At 34.8% G+C, this 24,579-nt stretch overlaps 2 protein-coding genes across 10 annotated transcripts in view; both read right to left on the bottom strand.

Annotated features, from left to right (window-relative positions):
- The window catches only part of TRAF1 (TNF receptor associated factor 1), a 37,650-nt gene extending 27,090 nt beyond the window's left edge, over positions 1 to 10,560 (bottom strand). For 2 of the 6 annotated variants that reach the window (XM_068915294.1, XM_068915295.1), the window contains exons 1-3: positions 8,016 to 8,318; positions 7,144 to 7,219; positions 5,764 to 5,862 (exon numbers count right to left, since the gene is read on the bottom strand). In XM_068915294.1, coding sequence (XP_068771395.1) covers positions 5,764 to 5,862; positions 7,144 to 7,219; positions 8,016 to 8,173 — 333 coding nt within the window. In that variant the 5' untranslated portion in view covers positions 8,174 to 8,318. Of the gene's footprint in view, positions 1 to 5,083; positions 5,221 to 5,763; positions 5,863 to 7,143; positions 7,220 to 8,015; positions 8,319 to 10,483 lie in introns of those variants that run through there. The other 4 variants (XM_068915296.1, XM_068915297.1, XM_068915298.1 and 1 more) reach the window with 4 other exon arrangements.
- Positions 10,561 to 10,879: 319 nt separating this feature from the next.
- Positions 10,880 to 24,579, bottom strand: part of C5 (complement C5) — a 30,859-nt gene continuing 17,159 nt past the window's right edge. For 3 of the 4 annotated variants that reach the window (XM_009681046.2, XM_009681049.2, XM_009681051.2), the window contains 18 exons: positions 24,181 to 24,393; positions 23,956 to 24,031; positions 22,790 to 22,949; positions 22,235 to 22,330; positions 21,759 to 21,930; positions 20,194 to 20,399; positions 19,266 to 19,418; positions 18,819 to 18,881; positions 17,911 to 17,992; positions 17,200 to 17,251; positions 16,370 to 16,472; positions 15,514 to 15,588; positions 15,312 to 15,417; positions 15,022 to 15,108; positions 14,554 to 14,643; positions 13,939 to 14,022; positions 12,957 to 13,095; positions 10,880 to 12,700 (listed from right to left, as the gene is read on the bottom strand). In XM_009681046.2, coding sequence (XP_009679341.2) covers positions 12,571 to 12,700; positions 12,957 to 13,095; positions 13,939 to 14,022; positions 14,554 to 14,643; positions 15,022 to 15,108; positions 15,312 to 15,417; positions 15,514 to 15,588; positions 16,370 to 16,472; positions 17,200 to 17,251; positions 17,911 to 17,992; positions 18,819 to 18,881; positions 19,266 to 19,418; positions 20,194 to 20,399; positions 21,759 to 21,930; positions 22,235 to 22,330; positions 22,790 to 22,949; positions 23,956 to 24,031; positions 24,181 to 24,393 — 2,087 coding nt within the window. In that variant the 3' untranslated portion in view covers positions 10,880 to 12,570. Of the gene's footprint in view, positions 12,701 to 12,956; positions 13,096 to 13,938; positions 14,023 to 14,553; positions 14,644 to 15,021; positions 15,109 to 15,311; positions 15,418 to 15,491; positions 15,589 to 16,369; positions 16,473 to 17,199; positions 17,252 to 17,910; positions 17,993 to 18,818; positions 18,882 to 19,265; positions 19,419 to 20,193; positions 20,400 to 21,758; positions 21,931 to 22,234; positions 22,331 to 22,789; positions 22,950 to 23,955; positions 24,032 to 24,180; positions 24,394 to 24,579 lie in introns of those variants that run through there. The other variant, XM_009681048.2, reaches the window with a different exon arrangement.

Genomic DNA, 24,579 nt, shown 5'->3' with positions numbered 1-24,579 from the left:
GTCAATGAGGGTATACGCCTGTACAACGTATACACTATGGCAAGAGTCATCCCAAGATGCTAGCTGCCAATGTGTCCTCTCCTGTCCCTCCCACTATACTGCAAGTGATAACAGCACTTTAGTAACTGACTTGCATCCAAAGAGCCCAAAGCACTTTGCAAACATTAATAAAATGTTATCTCTGACAATGCACATTTCCACAAAACAATGAAAGAAGAGAAACAACACAAAGGCTACAGTCTTCAAAAGTAACTTCTCATATTCAGTGTCTAGGTTCAGGTGCTCAACAAAAGACATGCATAACTTGATTTTAACAAGTGCTAAAAACTTGCAGTACCCAAATTAAAACAGAACTGTAGATGCTCAGCACCTTTCAAAAGCAGGTCCAGGGGGTCAGTTCTTCAGAGAACCTAAACTTCAGCACACTGATGCTTTTCATAGATTGCTTTGAAAGCACTTATCCAGTAGGAAACAGTAAACTCTGGAAATTCAAGCTGTGATTATTACCCGAGATGGTACCCCAAAACCATTGTTGCAGAACATGACATAAAGGATGTGTGGTGAAAGTTTAGTGAAGATTAGGGCCAGAATGGACCTCTTGGCTTCCAGTTCTGCTTTATAACTGTATCTTCAGAGGTCACTCCCATTTGCACTGAAAGCAACTACAAACATTATTTAAAACAGGTACTCAGTACATGTATTCTAACATATCCCAATTGACAAAACATCATCTAATATTGCCAAGCCAGGTGACTAAACTTTTGAAACTACCCTAATGGTGGAAATTAATACAACTTCAATCTAGCTGTCAGAGCCTGGGGCTGAATATTCTCTAGGACCCACCAAGACCTCACAGCAGTGGACTTCTGTGGAAATCTTTTGATCTGGGCAAAGAAAATGACATCTTTATGGCACATTGCTTTTCATAAATAATCAGGAAAACTGACTAATCACACTCTGGCACAGGCAAACCATGTAAGCATGTGGCTAGAGCAAGCCTTCAGACTCTGCGGCAGTTTATGCCCAGTCTGTCACCAACACTAGTTTGTATGTCTATATATTGTAAACCACATTTCAGTAGGTATAAATTGGCATAGTGAAACGTGAATCTCCTTTAGTGCGTGGATGTGCGAGATGTTTATATAAACATTTTCTCTTTTAAAAGAGATTTCCACATTTGTTTTTTGTGAATTAGTAAGAAAAATATTATATCTACAGATCCAGATATCAAGTATAAAAAGTATAGCTCCTCTAAAGTAATCGTAACAACACTGATTTGCATTAGCTGAGGATGTGCTCCACGACTTCACAGTATAAGCTGCCGAGAACATATAATAGCTGGTGGAAAGAATGCACTGTTGAGGTTACTGTTGTAAAGCCAATTTAGACAATGCAAGTCCATGACAGGACTCTCTGAAACCAGCTTACAGTGTACTAAATCCAGACTCCTAGTCTCTTTCTGTTTCTTTTGGAGTACTTTCTATGGGTGGCAATGGGGCTGCTGTCATTAAGAAAGAATCGATTTTCCATTGTAAACCCCAACTTTTGTGGTTTAATATCTCAGCTGATTCAAAGTGCATCAAATGTAGTTTGTTTGCTTAAGTTACAAAATAAATTGGCACTGTAGTTGTTGAGAAGCAAATAAATAAAGGAAATATAGTCTGAACCACAGCAACCTAGGGATAATCCGCATTTCACCACTTCTGGCTATAAACATGGGTAAATATAACTTTTACAAATAACCACCTGTGTGTAAGTAATATTGACTGGAACAGAAAAGAGAGGGCTGAATATAGCAGCCTTTACGTAAGATTTCCCTGCTATTGTTCTCTAAACTTGAATGTTCTTTTTATGACAGTTATAGTTTAACTCAGTTTAGTATTTTCCAGGAAATAAGTTGCTGCTTAAACATGTATCCAAATTCCAAGTTCATTCAGAACTTGAAAAGCAAAATTTAACATGAGGAATGGAATTTTGTAATGACCCAGCAACTGGCAAAACCAAACTGTTAGTTCCCAGGAGAGTGAAAGAGCCAAAACCAGATATTTCTCCTAATTAGAGGTGAAAACATTATTAAATATCTTAAAAATTGGAAGCATATGTAACTCCTATAAGGTGGTTTCTTACTGGAAAATAACTGAAGTCCATGCCAAATTTCAGTGTGTTCTGATGTAAGAATTCAGCAGGAGATTAAGAACACATTTTGCTAGGAGACATACATAAACATTAACATTTACATAGACTGTAAATAAGCCTCTGTAGGTACGGTCATGATGGATGAACACCAAACTGGCAGCCCTCAAAAAAGAGTGATTTTTAAATTACAAAATAATATTCAGTTGAACTAAAAAATGAGTTTAGTCTGTGTTCACTCATCTCTTCTCCTCATTTCTACACCTATACTATAAGTTAATATATTGGCAGGGATGTGAAAAAGGCAGTTTGAGACTACTTATGAAAAGACATTTTTGAACTTGTATGAAATCTTCCTTAGGATTAGATTCGAGGATTTATATTTCTCCACGCAATGCAGGGTCTCAGCCATGGACTCAGAAGACAGGCTGTGCCTATATCGAACATTTTCATTGTCATACAAAGATAGAAAATAATTTCCATGTGATATCCTGGCTTTTCGTTGCCCAAATACCTTGAAGAAACACTTCAGCAGGATGAAGTGAACATTCTTCCTTTTTCAGATGATTTCAAACTCTGAGTGTTTAAAAAAAAAAAAAAAAAAAAAAAGGATGTGGTAACTTGGACTTGCTTCTCTAATAGGCAATTTTCTCTTTCATCTGTTGTTCAATATGATATGTTTTAAGGTCAGCCAGGAAAGAATGACAGTCATTTAAAGATATTGAAGTATTAAAAAGCCAGAACATTAACCTGCCACAAGTTAATTCTTCTTCTTCTAATACTAGAGGATATTCCAAATTCAAAAAAAGTTTTGACACAGCACTGGTAAGCTAAGACTGCTTAGAGCTTGTGGCATATCCAGAAAGATTATATAAACAAATCACTTCTGTACTGCTAGAAAAGTAAAGGCCAGAGAGTGGGAGAATGTCTGGCTTCCATTCCTGAATTAGTCACAGTAGTTAGAAGCAGCACAGCAGCTTTCCTGACTAGACCATAAAAGTGCGAGTTTCACGTGTCACTCTGCATGATATGGTGGAATCTGGTCTATTCAAGTTACTTATTAGGTTGGATCAATTAGATGAATTTCTGGTTGCAATGAAGGAAGAGGCAAATCTGTTCATTTTGTGACACTTACCTATCTAAAAGATCAATAAAATATAAATGGAAACTCGTAAAGAGCTGTAAAAAAAGAACTAAGAGGCTTACATAGAGTATTAACCTTTCAATTTGCTGTTAGCTCAGGAATTCAACCAATTCAGGTCTTACATATCTGCCAGGAGTATTCAAGGAGAATCAAGTTAGAACGGCAAGTGGTGAATTTTCTTACTCAGAGGCTGATCTGGGAAATATATAAATAAGGATTATGAATATAATGGCTAAGCTCTTTTCATTGACTTCAGTGGGCCCTGCATTCAGAGATGATCTGTACACATCAGTAGAACCAACTCTGAAGTTCACTTTGGAGGCTAGCTTGACTATAATGTGCTATTATGGCAATAAATGAGTTTTAGAAAAATCCTGTTTACGCATGGTCCTTGGCTTCTTGCCAGAATCAACAGACTCAAGGCCAGTCATCTCTATTCTAGGGAAGTGAGAATAAATTTTGACTAAAGCATAAAGCTCTCTGGGCAAGTGCATTAATATGTAAGCAGAGCAGTAATCCCATATACAGAGGCTGGCCCTTGGATAGAAGACAAACATGTAGCAGTCAAATGTGCACTTCTTTGGAACTACTAAAGCTACTAGCCTGTGATTCAAAGCCTGGAACATTTGGAGACCTGTACATAAACAGCCAAGGAATAGAAAAACACTATGTGCAACTCAGATATAAAAGGGGCTTTCTGATGTCCAGAGTGCCCAGTAAGTACATAAATACAGAATGTGTTTTGAAATAATTTCCATTTCATAATACATATGAGTCATCCACACAGTGATTTTTCCAAGAATTTCCATTTTCTGTGGGAAGTCCTGTGAATTGCTGAGCACCTCAGAATGCGCTGACTACAAGTCACTAAGGTTAACGTGGCAGTAGATTCTAAAATCAATCCCACGCTGTTCAACTGTATTCTCCTGTCTTACTGCCTAGAACCTGTGGAAATCTGCCAGCATAATTTTCACGTGTCAAATGGATGAAGACATGGGTATACCTTTCCCCCATGTGGTTTTGATGTGAAAGTCATGCTACGCCACATTTGGAAGGTAAATCTTCCTACACTGCTGTGTATATACATATACACACGTGTCCACACCACACACATCTAAATACATGTAAAAAAATATATGTATAAAATACATATATTTTAAATATTTTAAAGGTCTCAGCGATTACTGGATAGAGAATTCTGAATAGAAACAGAGACAGAACAAATAAGAGTCAAGATTTTTTTTTAGATTAGTGATTGACAATTTGATACACTTTGCATCATTTTTATATAAATTTTCAAATTATGTTCATAGGTCTTCAGGAGCAATACAGATTCTTTGCAGCCAGTCTCACCAAAAAGCAATTGGACTTAAATTTCAGAAGTCACAGGTAAAAGTGAGTTGTGTTCCTATGTCATTTAAAGTGCAATTTTCATTTCAAAAATGACACTTCTGAATAAGCCAACAGGAACCAAGGTTCCAGTTTCATACAACTCTAAGACTGTATCTGTCATTATGATTTTATCTATTTTAAGGCTGCTTGATAAAATCAACATTCTTTCAGGTTTTTTTTGTTTTTCCATTTGCAGTTAGTAGGAAAATGTATTTTGGTGCCTGTTCTTAAAATATTACTTGACATTTATTTGAGCCTCTTTGAAACAGAGAGGAAATAGCAGAACATATTTGCTTTGCTTATGTAGCCATCTTCTTTGTTTTCTCTTTTTTTTCTCTACGGAATCACTGTGGTCTGAGAAATTCACACTGAACGCCAAGGTACTTCAGTTAATTTTCCAGTTCTGCAACTGACCTTGTCTGTGGCCTTGCAAAAGTCATTTAACTGCTTGGTACTACAGTTTGCTCCTCTGCAATTCACTGCTTCGGGTCCATAAAATGCATCCACTATGAATAAGCTCTTTTTAGGATTTTCTTTGCTCTGGTTTCATATTTCCAAGTATTATGCACATCACAACACTAATAATTCTTTTTTGGTCTTTGTAAAGCTATCTGAGATCTATAGATGTTAATAAAAAAACATCTCCTCCAACTTTGGAATATTTTAAGTTTTTTTTTTCAGGTCAGATGCCACTCCTGCAAAAAAAAAAAAAAAAAAAATCCATCCCTGTTGTGTAGGAGAGAGAGAGAGAGAGAGAGACAGAACACTGTTCTTTTATGCAGTACTGCACTGTGTAGCAGTATGATATTCAACATACAGGATGTTCAGGGTATTCTAGAGTGTCAGCCAGAGAAGATACAGAAAATCTTTGAACATCTAAATTTACAGTAGAAATAACAGCCTCGTGGGATATTTCTTTTCACTAGTCTTACGAAATTCTCCCATGCATGGCAGAATTGCCCTTGTTGTATAAACATATTAACTAAGGGATATGGCAATAACAAAGTTTTTGCCTTGGACATTCACTCCTCATTCTCAATAGGTGCTAAGTATTATTTCTTACACTGTCTTTCTTGATTTTAACTATCACTTACCTTATAAGGATTTGATTGTCCAGACTGAAGAAAATTCTTGTTCATACCCTTGGTTGCAAGTCTTTCAACTTCCTTGCTCTTGATTTCATCTGGTTTTATCTAACAGACAATATGAATACAAAATTGGCAAACAGATTAATACAAATCTGGTAAACACCAGCAAGAGCAAAGGAATACTGACGGTATTACAGGCTGAGCTTGAATAAAAGGTTTCAATAGGATAAGAAATGTAAGTAACTTGCCTTTTGGCTCCAGGACAACTTCATTAATGAAATTTAATTTAGTTTTTCCTACATAATATGGCATAAATAGTCATCAATCACTAGCATTTCAACTTGGTACAGCAAAAATATTTTCAGTATTTTTGCATTATAATATGACACGCTTATATACGTAAAATAAAGTGAATCTTCTCAAGTTTTTTAAAAAAGGATTATTTATACTTTCTTAAGAATTTATGTAATTATCTCAAGTTAATGTTAATGAAACCATCATACTGCCTTCGCTGTGGGGGACAATCCCAAAGATTAGATTCCTCATCCACTTTACAGACTGTGAAATAGGAAAATATTTCACAAAACTGGAAACAGACAATGAGATTTTAAATCAACTTTCTCAACTTCAGAAGAAAAGTCTGTTGCAGAGTCCTGGATGTGATTGCCTCCCCCTTAATTTTTGATCATAGGAGATTTCAACTTTGCTTTATAAGTTAACTTTGTCAAAAGGTCTTAATATTTATTATACGGGGTCTAACTGACTTGCCTGTGCAATGTACCACATTTATATAAATGCATAATTCCTAATAATTATTACTTACATGCCTGCAGGACTGTTTCAATAATAATATATATATGCATAGATACATTTATAAAGAATCTGCTGGAATGGTGAATTTTGTCTCACCACTCTTAAAGCCCATCTTAGCTACTCCATACAACAAGAATAGGAATTGTTGTAACTGATATCTTAGTAGTGTGACCCATGGCTATAACGACATTTGAATATAATTTCATCTTTTTCATACAATGACATCATTGCACTTCAAACCAATGCTCAGGCTCCATGTTAGCAGAGACAGCTGAGTCAGTATGTCCAAGTTCACAATCAGATGTGAGAAACAGGAGGAAGTGTTTATGAGAAGTTGTATCACTTTGAGGAGAAAATTAAGTCTGGTAATGCACAGCAACTCTCATGTAACAATATAGCGTAGTTCAGAAGAGGGAAAGAAATATTTAGAGGTAGACTGCCTACACAACCTCATCAAGTGTTTAAATGGACTTCTCACTGCAATTTGAGATCCTATCCAGTTATTACTGGATACAGTGTTATCTTCTCATGCTTCTTTGAAAAGTTTGGAGGATTAAAAAGAAAATTACTCACAGAGCCAAAATTAAATATTGCATCATCTGTGACTATCTTCTTTCCACATATTAAACACTCTGGATCGAGGATATTCCTGACAGAGAGAGGAAATAGTTATTTTAAAGCTCCTGGATGCACTGCTCTTGGGCAACCAGTCAATAAAAATAAAAACGTGTGCAACTTTGTACTTTGGACCAAACTCGCTACTCAGTTTTACTGAGAACTAAGTAGATTTGTGCCAGCAGCTGTGAGAAGGAAATTTGGCCCTTCATCTACCACTTTCCTGGAGGCAAGGCAAACTTTTTAACGGTTGAATTCAGTCATCAAGTGCCAAAGCAACATTTGTTATAAATCTAAGTTACAGTAGACATTGATTTAGTCTACTATGCCTTAAAACACAAATAAGGAATGGTGCATGTTATTTGTTTTGTTTTGTTTTTTTTTACAAGAAAGTAAAGCATAAAAATAGCATCAGTTAGTGTCATGAAAAAGCAATGGAATACCTGCAGGAATTCAAAAAAAGGATACAAAAGGAAAATACGGGGAATAAAATCCTTTCTTTCATAGACAGCGTATGAATTAGCCGCATTTATTTACAAAACCTAAAAAAATCAATTAAATACCAGCATATAAAGATCATCTGTACTAGCGGAAAAGCAAGACTCTCTTCACATCTTTTTGATCTTTGGCTCCTCCACGGGACTGAGGACAAGATGACTACTGCAATGCAGAATAGCCGCTAGCCATAAAGTTAGAGCCACTTCAGCAAAGCTGGTTTTGCAAATATCGTGTAGACATCACATCTAGGCACAGTTCAGTTTTGTTTGCAAGAACAGAAACTGATCAATATTGAGAGTATCTAATATCACTGTTTTGTATCATAGGATTACCTTAATAACCAGACAACACAGGACATGCAGTAACTGTGCCCACATGGCACCTGTGCTGGATTTTGCAGAGACATTTTACACAGGGGACAAATATATATGGAAGAAGCATTATTCATATGCTTTTCCCGAGCTTCTTCAGAAGCATGTGAGCTACTCATGGCTCCTAAATTGATACTTGACACCAGATCATCCAAGCACAGAGGTGCTGTAGTATGTTCTCTTATGAAGATAAACTGATCAGTTCAGTCTAAAGCCATCATTATTGTCTGCTTTCAGACTTGCAGCTAAACTGCAAACTCAGAGATAATCCTGAAAAAAAAAAAGGAGAAGAAAAATACATCAGCAGGGCAGGCAGTTCCTTTAGCATTGAAAATGCACTAACATAAACTGCCAGTCAATCAACATACACCAATGGCATACTTAAGTACAGATGAAAAAATTGAGGACTGTGGTAAGAGTGCGAACCAATGAGAGGAAGGCTGGAAAATAACAAGGACTCCTTCATTCCCAAACCACACAAATCAAAGTTGTGCAAACATGAACCAAATTCAAGGACAAGAAGAAAAACGCAGTAATTGACATTCTCTAATACGCATCTTTCTGTATGTTGCCCCCAAAAATACAGTCCCAGGGAAGCTGCCTTGGAATTCTTGTCCTGTGTAAATTCCCCAGTATTACAGATTTACAGGAGAAAGAGACTGCCAGACAGAAGATGCAGGATGAAGTAGTAGTAACAGTGAAATGACAGCATTACAAACTGAAGGCTACTATGACGTGGCTCTTCTGGGTTTAAAAACAAGTGACCTTTCTACAGCTTTAGATTTTGTTTTATTGTTTTTCATTTCCCTAATTTCTGGTCCTAGATTTATTGAATACAGGTTATATCAATTTACATGTTTCTCTGGCCTGCTTCTGCACATATTTTGCTACCAATAACTCTTTGCACAAAGGGATTACATTAGGCATTCCTATCTGTGTTTCTAGATTAGTTTCTTTTACCGCATGACTAACATGTTTGAGAAACTCACATTGCTGTTACCAGCACAATGTACACAGTGGTAAGATTTAGAAGTGAGTTGACTATATAAAATTAAATTCCATGGTAACTTAGTCTGTTGAAATATCATCTAGTGTCTATGCTAAAAATCATTAAGCTTAGGAAATTCTAAAATGAAAAGTCTTCTATTTGATATAATGCATTTTAACTTGTAGCTTTAGTCCTACTCAGTATCTGCAACCAGGTACATGGTACAAAAAATTTCTAGGTTCATTCAAGAAAAGGAGGACTTTCTCAGGCTGAACTCTGAATTTCCTGATTTTTGTGGTTTTAAACTGCATTTAGATTACATTATCTCTGCAAAAAGCAGGAAGCAGCACTGAAGCACATTTCCCATTCACAGTTCTCAAAGGCCGCATTTCTCAGTGGGTAGGAATGGGGTAATTATACAATCCTTAAATCAAGTGCTGCATCCTGACCTAATAGCTGTGTCACTATTTGTGGCCACTCTTATGCTCATAACTCTGGACTGATCAGAAGAGACTTTGCATCCTATACCCTACGCAAGTGACAGACGTGCACCCACTTACTACTTTATCACATAGTTCTGAATATGATATCATCTCTGGTAAATCTATCATTTGTTCAAGAAGTTCAGTGCTTAGGGGGGGGTTTCCTGTCTTATGGGTGAATTTTATTGACTAAAAAGGAATTTGGGTGGGATGGAGAAAAAAATTTTACCAGTAGAAGTGAAATTGTGGCACTGTACCCTAAAATAATTTTTTTTTCATCCACTACGAAATGAGTACAGCATATTCAGCAGCTGAACATTTTAAAATGTCTTTGAAAAAATTTTTTGTTGAAGTACAAATTCTTATTTTTATAGGACCTATATGAAAACAATGTTCATGTGCTCCCTCTACTGTTTCTGTCACAGTGGCAGACTAGGACTCAAATCCTATGACTAATACTGATGCCCAAATAAAAAGGAGAGTCATTTCTCCTGACAAAAGGATCTTCAAAAATAAAGAAATATATTTTAAAATTTAAGAATAAACAGCACTATCTCTCTGGAAAGGAATCTTTTATACAAAATTCAATGCCACAGACACATATGGGCATTCTTTAAACCAACCTCGTCTATTCTATTAAGAATATGAACAAAACGTAACACTACACGAGTCCTGAATATTGTTGTGATTTAAGCTATGTTATTGTCGTATATTTTATGATTACAATTGTGTAAACTATTTTTAGCTGGACTACAGTGCTAATATCCAAAACACGGTCTTTTTTAAATACAAGCAGTGAGAAACATATTACCAGTTTTAAAAGTCTTTTTTCTCTCTACATAGATAGAAGAGATACCAACATTATCTGTCAGAAGAAACACCAAATGCAAAAACATCAAAAGGATTTAAATTTTTCAAAATATTTCATGTAAATAATAATTAACAGATAGAGAACTTACCGAAGTGGTTAACGATTGAAATTCTTTGCACGTTGTCTGTGAGGGGAAACACTAAATTTAATATCTCTCAAAGTGGGATTCCCCTCTATCACATGCTTGTTTCTTCACTATAATAGCATGACTGTTTTCTTTCTTTGCCTTTGTTTAACATTACCTTATTTTAATCCTTAGACTAATAATGTTTACATTATTTTAAAGGGATTTTCTCATAATAATGATTGTATCAGCTGCAAGAGGGGATAATCTCTATTTTTGAAATCTAACAATCAAAAAAAGATCGAATTTCTTGACAGGTTTTGCAGAGAAATACATCATCGGCCATTACATCCTTGTGAGCATGCAAAGTGCACAATTACTGCTATATTTTTAAGACTGCTATTAATGAAAATATACCTCTTATAAAGCAGGAATATATTTATTTTCTTAGCATCCCAGACCTGATTTGAAAGTGACATATATAAGCATAAAAATCTATTTTCTGCTAGCTAACATAAGCAAGAAAGACAAGGTTGTAGACTGCCCGATTTGTGTTAATACACACAACTTGGCTAACAGCCTTGGCTAAACATTCTGAATTAAACTAAGATACGCCTTAAGATCTTCCTATATTTCTTCCTAAGTTTCAGACGAATATTGTACAAGTTTATGATTTGTAGAATATCAAGGTCACCATGAAAAATAGATTTGTTTTTGCAGCACACCCAGAATTCCTCTGAATACAATTCTGACTCTTCACAAATAAATAATAACTGGATGTGCAGAATCAATAAATTTCTAAGGCAAGCTTTCTGTCGCACACTCAAATAGGGTTTTAAAAAGCTTCTTATTAACTCTTTTACCTATATGGAAAACTTTCCCTGCCAAATGCTTTCCAAATTACAGTATCTTCAATGCTGACAAGAATCACTTCATAACTGAAATGCAGCCAGATATACTTAAGGTCTCCTCGTTTTTTTTTTTTTTTTTTCCCAACATCATAAATTCCATTTGTTTACTTTTAAAAAGTGAAGTGTTAAGTTGCTGCTAACAGTTTCCACCTTTAGAATATGAATTGTACATTTCTGAAATATTTTGTTTCAACTTTTGGGGGGTAGAAGGAGACTTTTGAGATGCCTTGTAGTGTTTCAGCACACTGTTAAAACAAATCTTTGCGCTTCAGACAACAGACGGTTACCTTTCAGTGGCTGATGAAGTGATTCTTCATATTTTGCCTGTATACAAACTGGAAGAAACTAAAATTCATTAACTTACTAAAGCTGTAGGATTATTTAATTTAAAAATCTGCTACTTCAACCACCTTTTGAATGAAAAGTGTCACTCAACACGTTAAGATAAATGCCTGGATACTGGCTTCAATAAAGAGCAAGATTCTGTCATCTGCAGTTCCAAGGTATAAGGAACTATGGGAGCTGAAAAAGCACAAAGGGGTAAGGACTACCTGGCTTTAGTATGGCTCTTGACATAATCTAAATGGCTTTATGACTTGTCTTCCACAGTTCAGTACTGTAGCTGGAAACTAAACTTATAAAATATTCATTATGAGGGAACTGGGGCTGGACAGGCCTCATCCTAAATACTTGGATGCTATTGTGGTTAACTTTTGCTGTAAAACCTAAGCAAATAAAGCAGCCAGAAATACTGTTTCATTCCAAATGTAAAACATATTCACATTTGTAATCGATTTGTCTAGCAATTCAAGTTGTAACAAAATTATTTGATAAACAATTTTTCTTTTTGCTGTTGAAGGAAGGGTTATATTTTAATAGGATATTGTATTTCAATGCTTCTAAGTGTTATTCTCGCACAATACTGTACCGCCCATGTTTGTTTTTACAGTCATTTCATATCATCTGACTTCAAATGTCTTTGCAGTATTCTGCACTATTCTCCTATCCGAGCTTAAAAATCATAATTTGAACATTCTTGTTTTATAAAAAGGTGGCTACAAAATACAAGCAAAGAGCAATTTCCAAGATGAACTAGCCATGAATGTTAAATTCTGGACAGAATTACTAAAGAGTTGAGTTCCCCACCACGACCAAATGAGATTTGATCTGTACTTTTAATTTAAAAATTTTCTAACTAAATCAACAGCCATTGATGATAAGATCTTCAGCAAAATCTTCCACTGTATTTAAAAACTCTTGACAAAATGTACAGGCTGTATTTGAAGGCCACCATTCAATCCAAGTGCTAGAGTCCAAAGGGTACTGGAATCTAAAGAGACAACAGAAAATGCTCATTTGCTGATAAGATGTGGGGAGGAAAACACCAAACAGAAAAAGAATTACAGTAGGAAATAGATTGCTTTGTGTTCATCATCCTGTTTAAAATCTACACAGCTGAAAATTCACATTGGATAACACAAATCCTGGTCAAACTAAATTAATCAATCCATGACATATTATATTTGAATTAGCACATTTTAAAATAAGGATTAAAACTCAGTATATTCTGATGATAATCTGCTTACTTGAAATTATAACCAACGTTTATCTTTAAGGCTTCTTTTCCCATGATCAGATACTGCATTCCAGGGCTCAATTCAACATCAGCACAGGTCTTCTTTTTAACAAAGGTTATTTCATTATTTTTTTGAGCAAAAGTCTTCCCTGCAGTAGAATAAAGTAGAACGTCAAAGAATTGGAAAATTCCACAAGGAGAGTTTCCAGTCATTCATATATACTATACATAAACAATTAACATGTTCTACAGTAAAGTAGAGCCAAGTGATCCATTTGCTACTAGTGAAACTATAGGAAAATTTGATGAGATAAAACATACGTTTCCAGCTGTCTGAAATCAGTGTTCAAGAATTTTTAAATGAAATCTGAATGGCAAATAAGCCTCATACACACCAAATAATCATAAAGGCATATGAAATGATCAAATTCAGAGGAAAAATGGGTGAATATCAGCTTTGGTTCTGCATAACCTGTCAGCAGCTACCTTTCCCAGAGGAAAGACGCTGAGTGCCCAAGAGCATTCCAAATGAAGTCCTTTCTCATTGGGCAGATATGTCCAACCTACAAAAATCTGAGAAGAGTGAAGGCAAGGCATACCTCTGCATACCCTCCCACTTCAATCACTGTACATAGAGTAAGGGAGGGTCTTCTGGGGAATGGATGTGACAGATTTAAGCAACAATTCATGATTGAAATAATTAATTATGGAATATGTTCACTTTGTTTTGTCCCAAAACAGCTATTTAACTAATTACAGGTTAGTTTTGTTAACAAAAGCTATCACACCAAAAAAACTGTTGAAAAACACTAAACAAGGACTGCCTTTTTTTAGACCACTTCCCAAAGGAATTCTCCAATGTACTAAGGTTTTCCACTTGCATGAAATGACCGGGTTTGACTGCTGATTTTTGTCAGCTGCTTCAGTGTTCTCAACCTGACGTCTCTTACTGTAAATGAAATAATTACATGGATTAAAGTTAGGATACTCACCTCTTTTATAGAGATCTAAAAGAACTGCAGAATATTTAACAAAATAACCTTCTTCACTGCGAGATAAGATGTTCACTTTATAAACTGGAAAAAAAAAAGATTTATTTTCTGTTATTTTGAATTGTTTTTGTCTGCAATACTTCTAACTAAATGCCCTACAGACGCTCAGGTGGAGAATATAATGTCCCTTTACAATACTAATTGCTGGGAAAAACTATGGTCACAGCTATACAGTATATGGCTAAGAAATGTTAACAAGCTCTGCCCATGCTCTAATCTGGTTGCACATAGCTTCCTCTGATCCCAAAGCCACACGGTCATGTTAGAATGGTGCCAAGAAAGAGAAACAAAATGCTTATTAGCAGAACTCCAACTCAGCCTCATTGGTGCACTGATCCTGGTTATGTGACTTTTGCTCAGCAGAGGGTATAGGCAGCACTTTTTCTTCTCTACTGCAATATGTCACCCTCATACACGGTATGTCACTGTCAAACCTAATCAATTTTAATCATTAGAGATATAATTGGAGTAAAATGTTTTGCAGTAGTAAAAAAAATTAAAAATAAGCATTGTAGTGAAAGCATGAGAAATAGGTAATGCCTATTCAAATATTACCATATGCAATGTCATCCTGGCATGCAGCTTCTCGCCGTGTATCAGCAGTTATTGACCAATCTAATCTCTCTTGTACCTTACTACACTCAGCTACATTGAGAGAGAAGAAAGCCAGTATTAAGACAATGTCATCATATGTCCTCATGTAAAACATCATGAACTTCTACTTGTCTGGGATAATCTACTGTAATTGAGAAACATAGGAATTAGGGGATTGCATGCTGGAACAATGAATCTTTAAAAATCAAAATAACATCCTTCATTGCCTGAACTTAATCTAGTCAGACATGCATGGTTAAACTGCATCCATCTTTTTCCAAATTTTAAAAAGTAATAAAGCTTTTTTATAGGGCAATAGGTGTGTTCTTATGAGGAGTACTCCATGTGATTAGCATGCTTTTGTCCAATGCATTAAACTGCATTCTCCCACCAAATGGAATGGGAAAACATCTTAAAAAGAAAGTTTACCTTCCATGCATTTACATTCATCTCCTTCACACAATCTCACAAGTTTTTCATCTCCATACGGGTTATAAAATACAGTGCACTGTTTATCTAGAAGATCAAAAAAGAAATACTAAAATCTTATTTAAAAAAAAATTAGATTCCAAGAAGACAGCACTGAAACTTTGCAAATCAAGAGTTCCTTGAGATTAAAATAACAAGGATTAAAAAGCTGTGGAAGAAAGAGCGATGGAGTTTTTTATTAGGAAGAAAGAATTTAAAAAGTCGTGAATTTGAAGACCTGGAACACATACCTGGTGCATGATATTCATACACAGTGAATGTGGCAGGATTTATCATTCCAACATGGAAAAGCTCACTTATTCTGAACCCAACACAGAGGAAATTATTAGCTGGCACCTATTGAACAGACACATGAATGAAGGAGCCCAAAAGGAAACATGGTGATTCCAAACAGATCAAGTAGTGCTTACAGTTATGAAAAGGACAACATACAGAGTCTATCTGCAGAATAACATGGCCATCTTTAATCTCATAATCTGCTATCAATTGATCAACTCCACTTGCAAGCTGTAGGAGAGAAAAACAGAGACAGACTTTTATGCAACAGGTAAGATTTTTGGATGATCCTTAAGGGTTTTGTATTCAGGAGTTTTAACATGATTTTGAGTAAAAAACAAAACAAAACACAACACTTATGTTAGGGTTGCCTTTTTATAATGTTCATACCCTACCCTGTTTTTTTTTTTTTTTTTAGGGAAATTATCCTTTTACTCATTGCATTACGATAATAAAGAATTAAAAAACTTATTATCTTTAAAGAGAAACTTGAGTCCAGGCCTAGTATCATATTTAAACCTCAGAAGTATAACTTTGTCTTTGAATAAAACTCACTTGTTTTTCAATCAGAGCCTGACTAACACAAACACTAAAGCAAAGATTCATTTCACACACTTCAGATGGTTAATAGTTAGGTGCATAGACTAACAGTGTTCCCTCTGTAGTTATCAGGTAACAGTTTCTCCAGAGCTTGATTCACACCATCCTAACACAGATGGCAATCATTCCCTAAGTGCTCTTTACTCTCCACTCACTACGGAGGGAGGCTAGACGACCAGCTTTAACTAGATGTCTGGCTTCTGATCAGCTAAAACACGATAATGTGATTCCTATCCAAAACCCATCATCTAGACTTAGGCAGACTGTTGTCATTAGTATGAGAAGTGTTTAGAAGCAATGAGGATATAATGAGACAGATTTGCCCCATTACTCTAAGAAAGCAAGAGGAAAAACAGGAAATACTATAGCAGTATCAAAAAAAATGCAGGAAAAAAAGTTCTTTAATATTTACAGTAGATAAATCTTCTGTATTTGCTTCCAATCCACTAACTAAACCTATATCCATCACAGCATGCGCAGACCCTGACTGTGGCTCTCTCATGCTGGGCTTGTACCTGAAATACATTAAAAGTAAAATGAGTGACATATAACTGTAATTAAAAAGCAGTCAGATATAACTGAGATTTAAAAGAAATCTTCAGAAACAAGATCCCAGAACGTCAGGAGGAAAACTTTACCAAAATTTTCACCATTGCAAACCCATAATTAAGCTAAGTATTCCAGATGAATTATTTTAGATTTATAGCAATTTAATGCATAAAAGTGGTGTTGCTAATACTTATGTTCCAGGAGTACCCAGGTATAAATTGAAGAACAACTCTCCTCCAAAAGAAGTTATGATCTTTGGTCCTAATTTTGTTCATACTCATATATAAAAGGGAAGGAAAAGAAAAGAGGAACGAGAACACAAGACTAGATGCAGTTATTAACAAATGAGTGATAGCAAACAAAAATATTTAAATCTTTTAAAAAATAAAAGAAATTCAATACAAAAGCGTCAGGCAATATAATATTAAGACAATAATTGAGAAAAATCAAAAGATCAGAATGCATTTGTAATATTTCTTAGAGTAATCTCATTTTGCATACATAGGACAGTAATACATTCCCTTGGCAATACTTCAATTCCTTAACAGGTCAGCCAGGAATTCTATCTTTGTAAGGAGAAATGTTGAAAGGTAGGGTTAGGAAATCCAGGACACTTAGAATCAGCATTTAAATGAAACCTTGACATGGTTCAATCAATCAGTGGGGGAGAAAAAGAAAATCAACTGTACTTACTTTGCACAAGCCTCTAAGCGCCCAAGTGGCTCACCATCTTCTCTTCTGTAACCTTTCAAACCAAGTAGACTCAAATAAGTAATTTTGTAACTCTTCAGAAGCGGCAACCCAAAATTCTCATATAGCATTTTCATAATTGAAAGAGAGTTCTTTCTTAATTTGTTTTGATGGCTATTTTTCAGAGGAACTCATTGTCTAGCCACATACAAGCAGCATTACAGTTCTTTTGTAATTCAGGTGAAATGTCAGCTTTAATGCTTAATGTGCTTTATCAGGTACTGCTGTTATTGAAACTACTTCATGGGAAAAGTTCAGCATGTGCCTTACGTACCTTGTTTTATCTTGACTAGAACTCTCAGCAGCTTGCAGAACTTACCCAAACTCACTCCCTCTCCCCACTACTCCCCATAGTACTTTTTCCTGCAAGAAGTTTTTGTTCCCCCTGCCCAATTGCAAAGGTTCTTCCAAAAACGTGCTAAAATTCAACTGACAGAAAGACATTTAAAAGTAACTCTCTTCACAGAAAGACGGACGATATTTCAAGAAGGGCTAATAAAGTCTTCTAGCAATTTCTTTTCCAATTTTGTATTTAAAAAAATGAAGGATTTCTTACAGTTTCTTCTTAATAAGAAATACTTTGTGAAACAAAGTAAGTCTTTTTTTCCTGCACTGACCTAAGTAATAGTATTTAAAAACATTTTAACTCTTTACCATCATCTCTCTTTGGAATAATCTTCAATTCAAAGTTACATGACTCTTCAGAAGTACCAATTATATTATATACTGTCCTCACCTACACACATACAAATAAAAGAGACAAAAATAAAAACACTCACTGTACAATCTTCAAAAATTAAAACTGAGAATATATGGAATTAGGAGAATATGTTACAAGTGAAAACCAGTCTGTACAGCCTGATTATTTTGATTGACACAAAGCAGATTAAGAAAAGATCAGCACAGAAGCAAATGTGGAATTCTTAAATAAAGGCACACCACTCTTGCTGATTATATCAGAAGACTGAAAATATTATCCAAACAATTCCTGATATTTTATGAGTATAAATACTACTACATAAGAATATTTAAATCTGAGATGTTAAGTTCAGTGCTAGAAGAATCTATGAAAGATTAGAAGAAAATATACTACAGAGACAGCTTAATACTTAGGCATACAATAATTATTTCTTTAAATATTGCAAGAGAACAATGCCTTAATGACATTGCTTAATAAAGAAAATATAAACAGCAGAATAACAGAGAATTAAGCAATTTCTTAAAATTGGTCACTAACTCAGGATTTCCCTGTTCGGCTGTCTAAGCAGAGGCGCTCAAAATTGGTGAGCAGTCTTTAAAACTAAGTTGATCACTTATTTAGATTTATGGAACGGGAAACCTGTGATGAAAAGGAATAAACTTTACAACTTATATTTTTAGCCATAAGTCATGCAATGGTTCACATTTAATTCAAAATAGAGCCAAAGTGACACGTATCACCTCAGTCTAAAGGTAAGAGCAACAAAAGGAATAGCTTATGAGAAATTTCAGTTTCCTTTTCAGTGTTCATATTAATAAAGCATAGACTTCATTAAAAAAAAAAAAAATGGGTGCATACTTACATTTACTGTAGCTAAGCCAGTGCTGCTGCCAGTGCTTACATATATGTCATCATCCAAAGGTACCTAAAGGATTGATGTTAAGTAAAAGTAGCTGTAAGTTAATAATAAAGGTAGTTCTATTAGCAACAATAATTCAAGTCAGATGATCTGCATGCCTTTTCTACATTTTCAATACAAATTAAGGCCTGATACTAAAAACAACTTCTACAAAAAATTTCAGAGGAACAAGCAGAGATAACAAATGTAAATGGGAGTATTCAAATGTATTAAGGTTAGCAGGATGAGATTTTTAAGTAAAGTCCTTAAACATTTGCTGTACCAAATCAATCCCAGTTTATTGAAACAAAAATGCTGGCTTAGTAGCGATTTCAAAGTTCAAAGAATTCTTTAACAAGTTACCAAGAAGAATTCTGCTTTTGCTTTTCAAAAGCAATACTATTCACTCACTGTCACAGTTCGTCCCACAAAATTATCTTCTGTCAGTTTAAACAGATGAAGATCTCCATAGTGTTTGTATGCTACTTTAACATTCATGTCCAAATTAAGCCGTTTGACAAGAAGGGAATATTCAGTCAAGGCCTCAAGGGCATTAATTGTATCCTGTCAGAAATCAGTTATAAAGAATTATGTTCAGAAATTGAAAACAAAAGTAATAATTTATTAAAAAGCAATTTATTTTCTGCCATTTAACCAGGATGACACACAGCAATAACCATTACTATCTAATCAGCTGAGCAATTTCTCAGCACTTAAAACTGTGGTAAGGTACTTAACACTATACTCCCAGACATGCTTGGACAATTTTTAAAAAAAAGGTATGCAAAGAGTGATAAATAAACAAAGCATTCACCAGTTTCTCTTTCATAGATTTCTTTTTACAGTTTGAAAAAATGGGGAGGTTTTATGAATTAGAGTATTTTATATGGTATGATCAGTTTACAGAAAGCATATTAGAAATTTGGCAAATTTCACTTGGCTAATTTCATCTATTAATGCATACTGACATAGTTTTTACAGTGAAAAATGTGCACTTTTTAACATTGCATTCCATTTTTGTGGAAAACAACAAACAATGTTATGAAATGAAATACTGTTTTGTAACAGACTTGGGGAAAACACTTTTCTAATGTGATTCTTTTCATTTAGCGTATCTGAAGTCAATGGAATCAGCCTGCAGATCTCTATTTACAATGGACTTAATGCAAAGTCATCATGTTTCCCACAGACAAAGAAAATCAGGATAACAGAGTCATTTGATACCAGTCCTGCATGTAGGACATCCAAATTGCCAATTTGGTCATCTGATGATATTACTCTCTTAAGCCTTCTCAGATTTTGATATTTGAAGAATGGGAACAAAATACTTAAATCTTACCTGAGTCGAATAAAATCCTCCACCGTATCTTTGTTCTTCAGACAACCATTTGATAATTGGATTAGCATAGTTTTTGTCCCCTCTCAGCAAAGCAGTAAGCAAGGCATATGCAGTAGTTTCAACCATTTGTGCAGTAACAACATGTGGAGTGTCTTTGCCTGATGTTTTGAAAGTATCTTTCCAAAAACGATAAATAGGTGGGTCACCTACAAAAGTATAAAAGAAAGGTTTCGTATTGAAAGACAGCAACAACCTTTATCCAGACTAGACAAGATGGGACCTTTGCCTATACAGGTCAAGGAGAAAAGGAGGAACTCTGCTTTTATCAGGAGATGAAGATGTGCTTTCCTTATGCTTTTAAGTCAGACATTTATTCTAGAAACTAATGGTAAACAGACCTGATATAAAGCATCTGAAGCATATCCAGATAGTTTCTGGTCCTAAACACTGATAGAGTTGGGAGGCCAAACCAACAAAATCAAGATATTTCTTTTAAAAAAAAAAAAAAACACTTTCAACAGAGATAGAACAAAGATACTCTATTCCAGAAGAAATAGTTACTTGGAAGAGAACACCGTGAGGTTCTTGCTTGTGACAAAAAGCACTGAAAATGAATAGCATTCACAAGAGGCTATGAAAACATTCAGCACCTAGCGAGAAATTAGTATTCCAGTGGTACCATTTGGCTGCATGACCTACAGATTAGGTTAACTTTTAGACAGTGAGTTAAGCATTTTTTTTTTTTAAATATACAGCTACGTAAAATGAGCATCTGATGGTAGGATTCCATTACTAATTAATCGATTTTGGGAGTCATAATTTAGCAACTCAGTTTCATCAGAGTCAGAAGGGTAGACCAGACATATTCTGTCCATCTAGTCCAGATGTTAGCATACAGGGTTCAGATGAAGTCATTGCAAAAAATCCCAAACCAAAAAACTAGTATTAGCAAAGGAGGAAGCCCAAAAATCATGTCTAAGCAGAAATACGTAACAGAAGAAGAGCATCTGATCACAACACCATTGAGCTGATATATGGAATAATAAATGAAAAGGGGACTGAAATAATTTGGTTTTCACCTTAGGCACCAACAGTGGATTGGGAAAGCTGCATGAATGAAATGATAAAAAACAATTAATAGAAAAAGTAATAGCTCATCCTGTATTGTTGTTTTTACTGTGTCCGGAAGTGATGGGGTTTAGTTCTACTGTTCTTGGTCAAAGAGAAGCAGAATATTTGGCATGCTTACAGTCTGTACAACATTTCCACAGGTTAAAGTAAAACCATTAAGATGAGTAATTTTTAGCGGACTGAAATCATACCTGTGAAATCAGATCTCTTGGTGTTGAAGATGATCTGTTCTGAAAAGCTCTACCTTACTTTCTACTCTTTAAGCAAAACATCCCTTCTATCATATGTACAAAAATGATTAAAATATTTCAGTCAAACTATTAACCTAAAACCCCATACAGAATTCCTATGAAACAGAAATTAGATAACTATATTAATATTTTAAAATAAAAAAACTTGCAAATAATCTGAAAAGAGATTGGAATAAATTGTACCTATGACAAACGCTTCCTTCTTCAGTGCAGAGAATGCTGACCGTGCAGAGTGATGGTCCAAGTCCACAAGAGCTAAAGCGTACGTAGTTATTGCCATCGTAAAGGGGCTTTCAGCAGATTGCACATTTTTCAACAAATAATCTCCTGCTCTATTTCTAGCATCTTGGATTCTCTGAAAAGATGAACAGGCTACAGTTTACATGGGTTACTCACATATTTTTAAAGAAATAAATCTATCAAGACAATATAGGCACATACAGTATCTTCTACGATAAATCCTAGAATGAAGTGCTGTAGAATTTCGTTATTGTTCTTTTACTTATTTTGAAAGCCAAATAAGTAAATTAGTAAAGTAAATAAATCTTAACATCTGACTCTGAAAAAAGCCTCTTGATTCTCTGGTCAAATGTTAAGAGAACTGCAAGACATGAGAATCCTATAAGATGATTGTCAGCAGAAATAAAAATATTATTTACCTGAGTAGGACATATTTTAATAGTCTTCTCAATTCCAATAACAGAAAATGCTGTGAGATATAAAGATTTTTCTTTAGCTTCTGTAGGTAATGTACCCTACAAAATCAAACACATAAATATAATTAAATAGAAACAATAGTTCATTCAAATAAAAATAACTTGACAGTTTAGGTGAGGAAATTAATAGAAATTCCTGTAACAAATGTCAACTTGATTTTACCTGAAAAATATGTTGATTCTTTTGAAGGTATTAGCTTATTGGTAAAAATAAGGCAAAATATAAAATATTACTGGGAAGCCAAGAAGACTATTATATCGTTTAAAAAAAAAAAAGAAAAACTACATTTTTTTCCTAAATTCTACTTTTAGTGGGAAGACAGAAAAGCTTGTAAGATTGTGCTGTTCTTAAATTAATTTATGGGAAATTAGCAAAATTGTCTTGCCTAGATGTTCTGGTGAAATGAAGCCTAAAATATCTTGCATTCCTAAAACACAATACCTCCTGGTGACTTTAGCTTTACCTGTACGCACATATAAAACATTCAGTTTTCATACCTGTAGTTTCACTGGCTGATAACTTGAAAATTCACTGAATGACCCATCTGGCATTTGACAGTTATCAATCAGCCACAGAAGTGAATTACAAACAGAAATTTGATCAAGACTTATATATTGATTAACTTGTCCAAAAATCCGTAAAGCAAAAGCTGACAACCTGCCAAGGAAATTAAACAAAATATATTTGTTTTGATTAGTAGACACTATACATATATATGTGTGTGTGTGTGTGTGTGTGTGTGCACGTGCGCGTGCACATATATATACACACATGCATACACACACACAAATATATATATATTTTTAACCTTTCAATAACAACATTGCTAGAGATTACTTAGACACAAATTTGCACTATTTATGATTTAGGTGAACTGCCCCCTGCACACATCAAAGAAATAATGTAGATGAATTTTTAATTTAACTTAACAAACATGCAATAATTAGTCATAAATAATTTTAAACTAGGCGTTATAAATAAAGTTGATCAAATCTCACGCTTAGGATATATCTCTGAATGATTTCATTTTCTTATGCACAGAATTTAAGGAAGATGCCTTGGAATATCTCATTCCTTCCTTTTATGAGTCAGTTGCATTGGCCATTGTGAACAGCAAGATAGTGGCTAGGTATTTTGTCTCATTTGCAATGGCAAATTCTGTTTTATACAAACAATACTAGCTTCTCCCTATTTGATATTTCCTAAATATCACATTTGTGTGAACAGTGGCTATCACCTTTTCCCCCTTGCTCACATCCCTGCTCTTTGCTTTTGTTCTTCAAATGGGGGGGTGTGACCTTTGCTTAGGCTTCTGACTTCTGTAGGGAACCAAGGTCTCCTTTGGCAAAATTCCAAGCCAGAAGAGGCGGTTTCAAAACTGAGCAAAATCCTAGAGATTTTCTCAGGTATGTCTGCTCCTAATCATTGGTGCAACTTAGTTGTAACGGTGTGAACTACGGACCCAAATAAAGGATTTGGCAATTGAAACCAAAGAATTAAAATATGTTATTCAAAATTGTAAGCACCATTTAAATCTACCATCAAGTCCACCTGTCCTGCTTACTATAAAGTATCACCCTTCAAAAATCAGTTATAAAACGAAAGTGAAGAACTTAATCAAGCTTTTTCAATCCATTCTAATAAAAAAATCTTTTAAACTCACCATGTGCTAGCTTGCCCATTCTTCCACATGCTATATGAGAAGTCAGAATTTCTGAATGACAAGATGCTTACAATTCCTAAGGAATATATTAGACAGATTTAGTGGTTATGAAAAAAAAATTTACATGAAAATCATTATTTGCTCACTCAGATATATTATCTTCCTCAGTCAGCAAAGCTTATGCATCTCTACAACTCTAAAACAAGAGAAGATACATTTTTCTACCTTCTTTCATCTTCCTCCTCATTTCAGTTCTTGAAGATAAGGTTTTAGGACCCAGTAAATGCCAGCTATTTGATTGTTCCAAGTAGTGAAACACATAAAATACTGGGGCAACACTCATAAGCTCTGCCTCTGCACTGCCCTTTGGCAGGTTAGTAAGAAAACTGAGACCACTAGGACTGAGGACTGTGGCAATCACTTCACCCATAAGATGACCTGCAGAGGGAAAAAAGAAAAAAGAAAACCGCTGATTTAAATGAGTGACTGTGAAAGTGAATCCAAGCGCAGAATCAGACTGAAATTTAAGAACAATAATTTCATAGCAGTTATTTAATCTTCTAAAGAAAAAGTCATCTGTAGAGCCTTTCCTCAAAAGAAGGAGAGCCTAGGAATAAATGCGGA

The sequence above is a fragment of the Struthio camelus genome, chromosome 20 (assembly GCF_040807025.1).
Source record: "Struthio camelus isolate bStrCam1 chromosome 20, bStrCam1.hap1, whole genome shotgun sequence".
NCBI lineage: Eukaryota > Metazoa > Chordata > Aves > Struthioniformes > Struthionidae > Struthio > Struthio camelus.
Note: the sequence above shows the minus strand (reverse complement) of the source record. Positions and strands in the feature narration are given on the sequence as shown.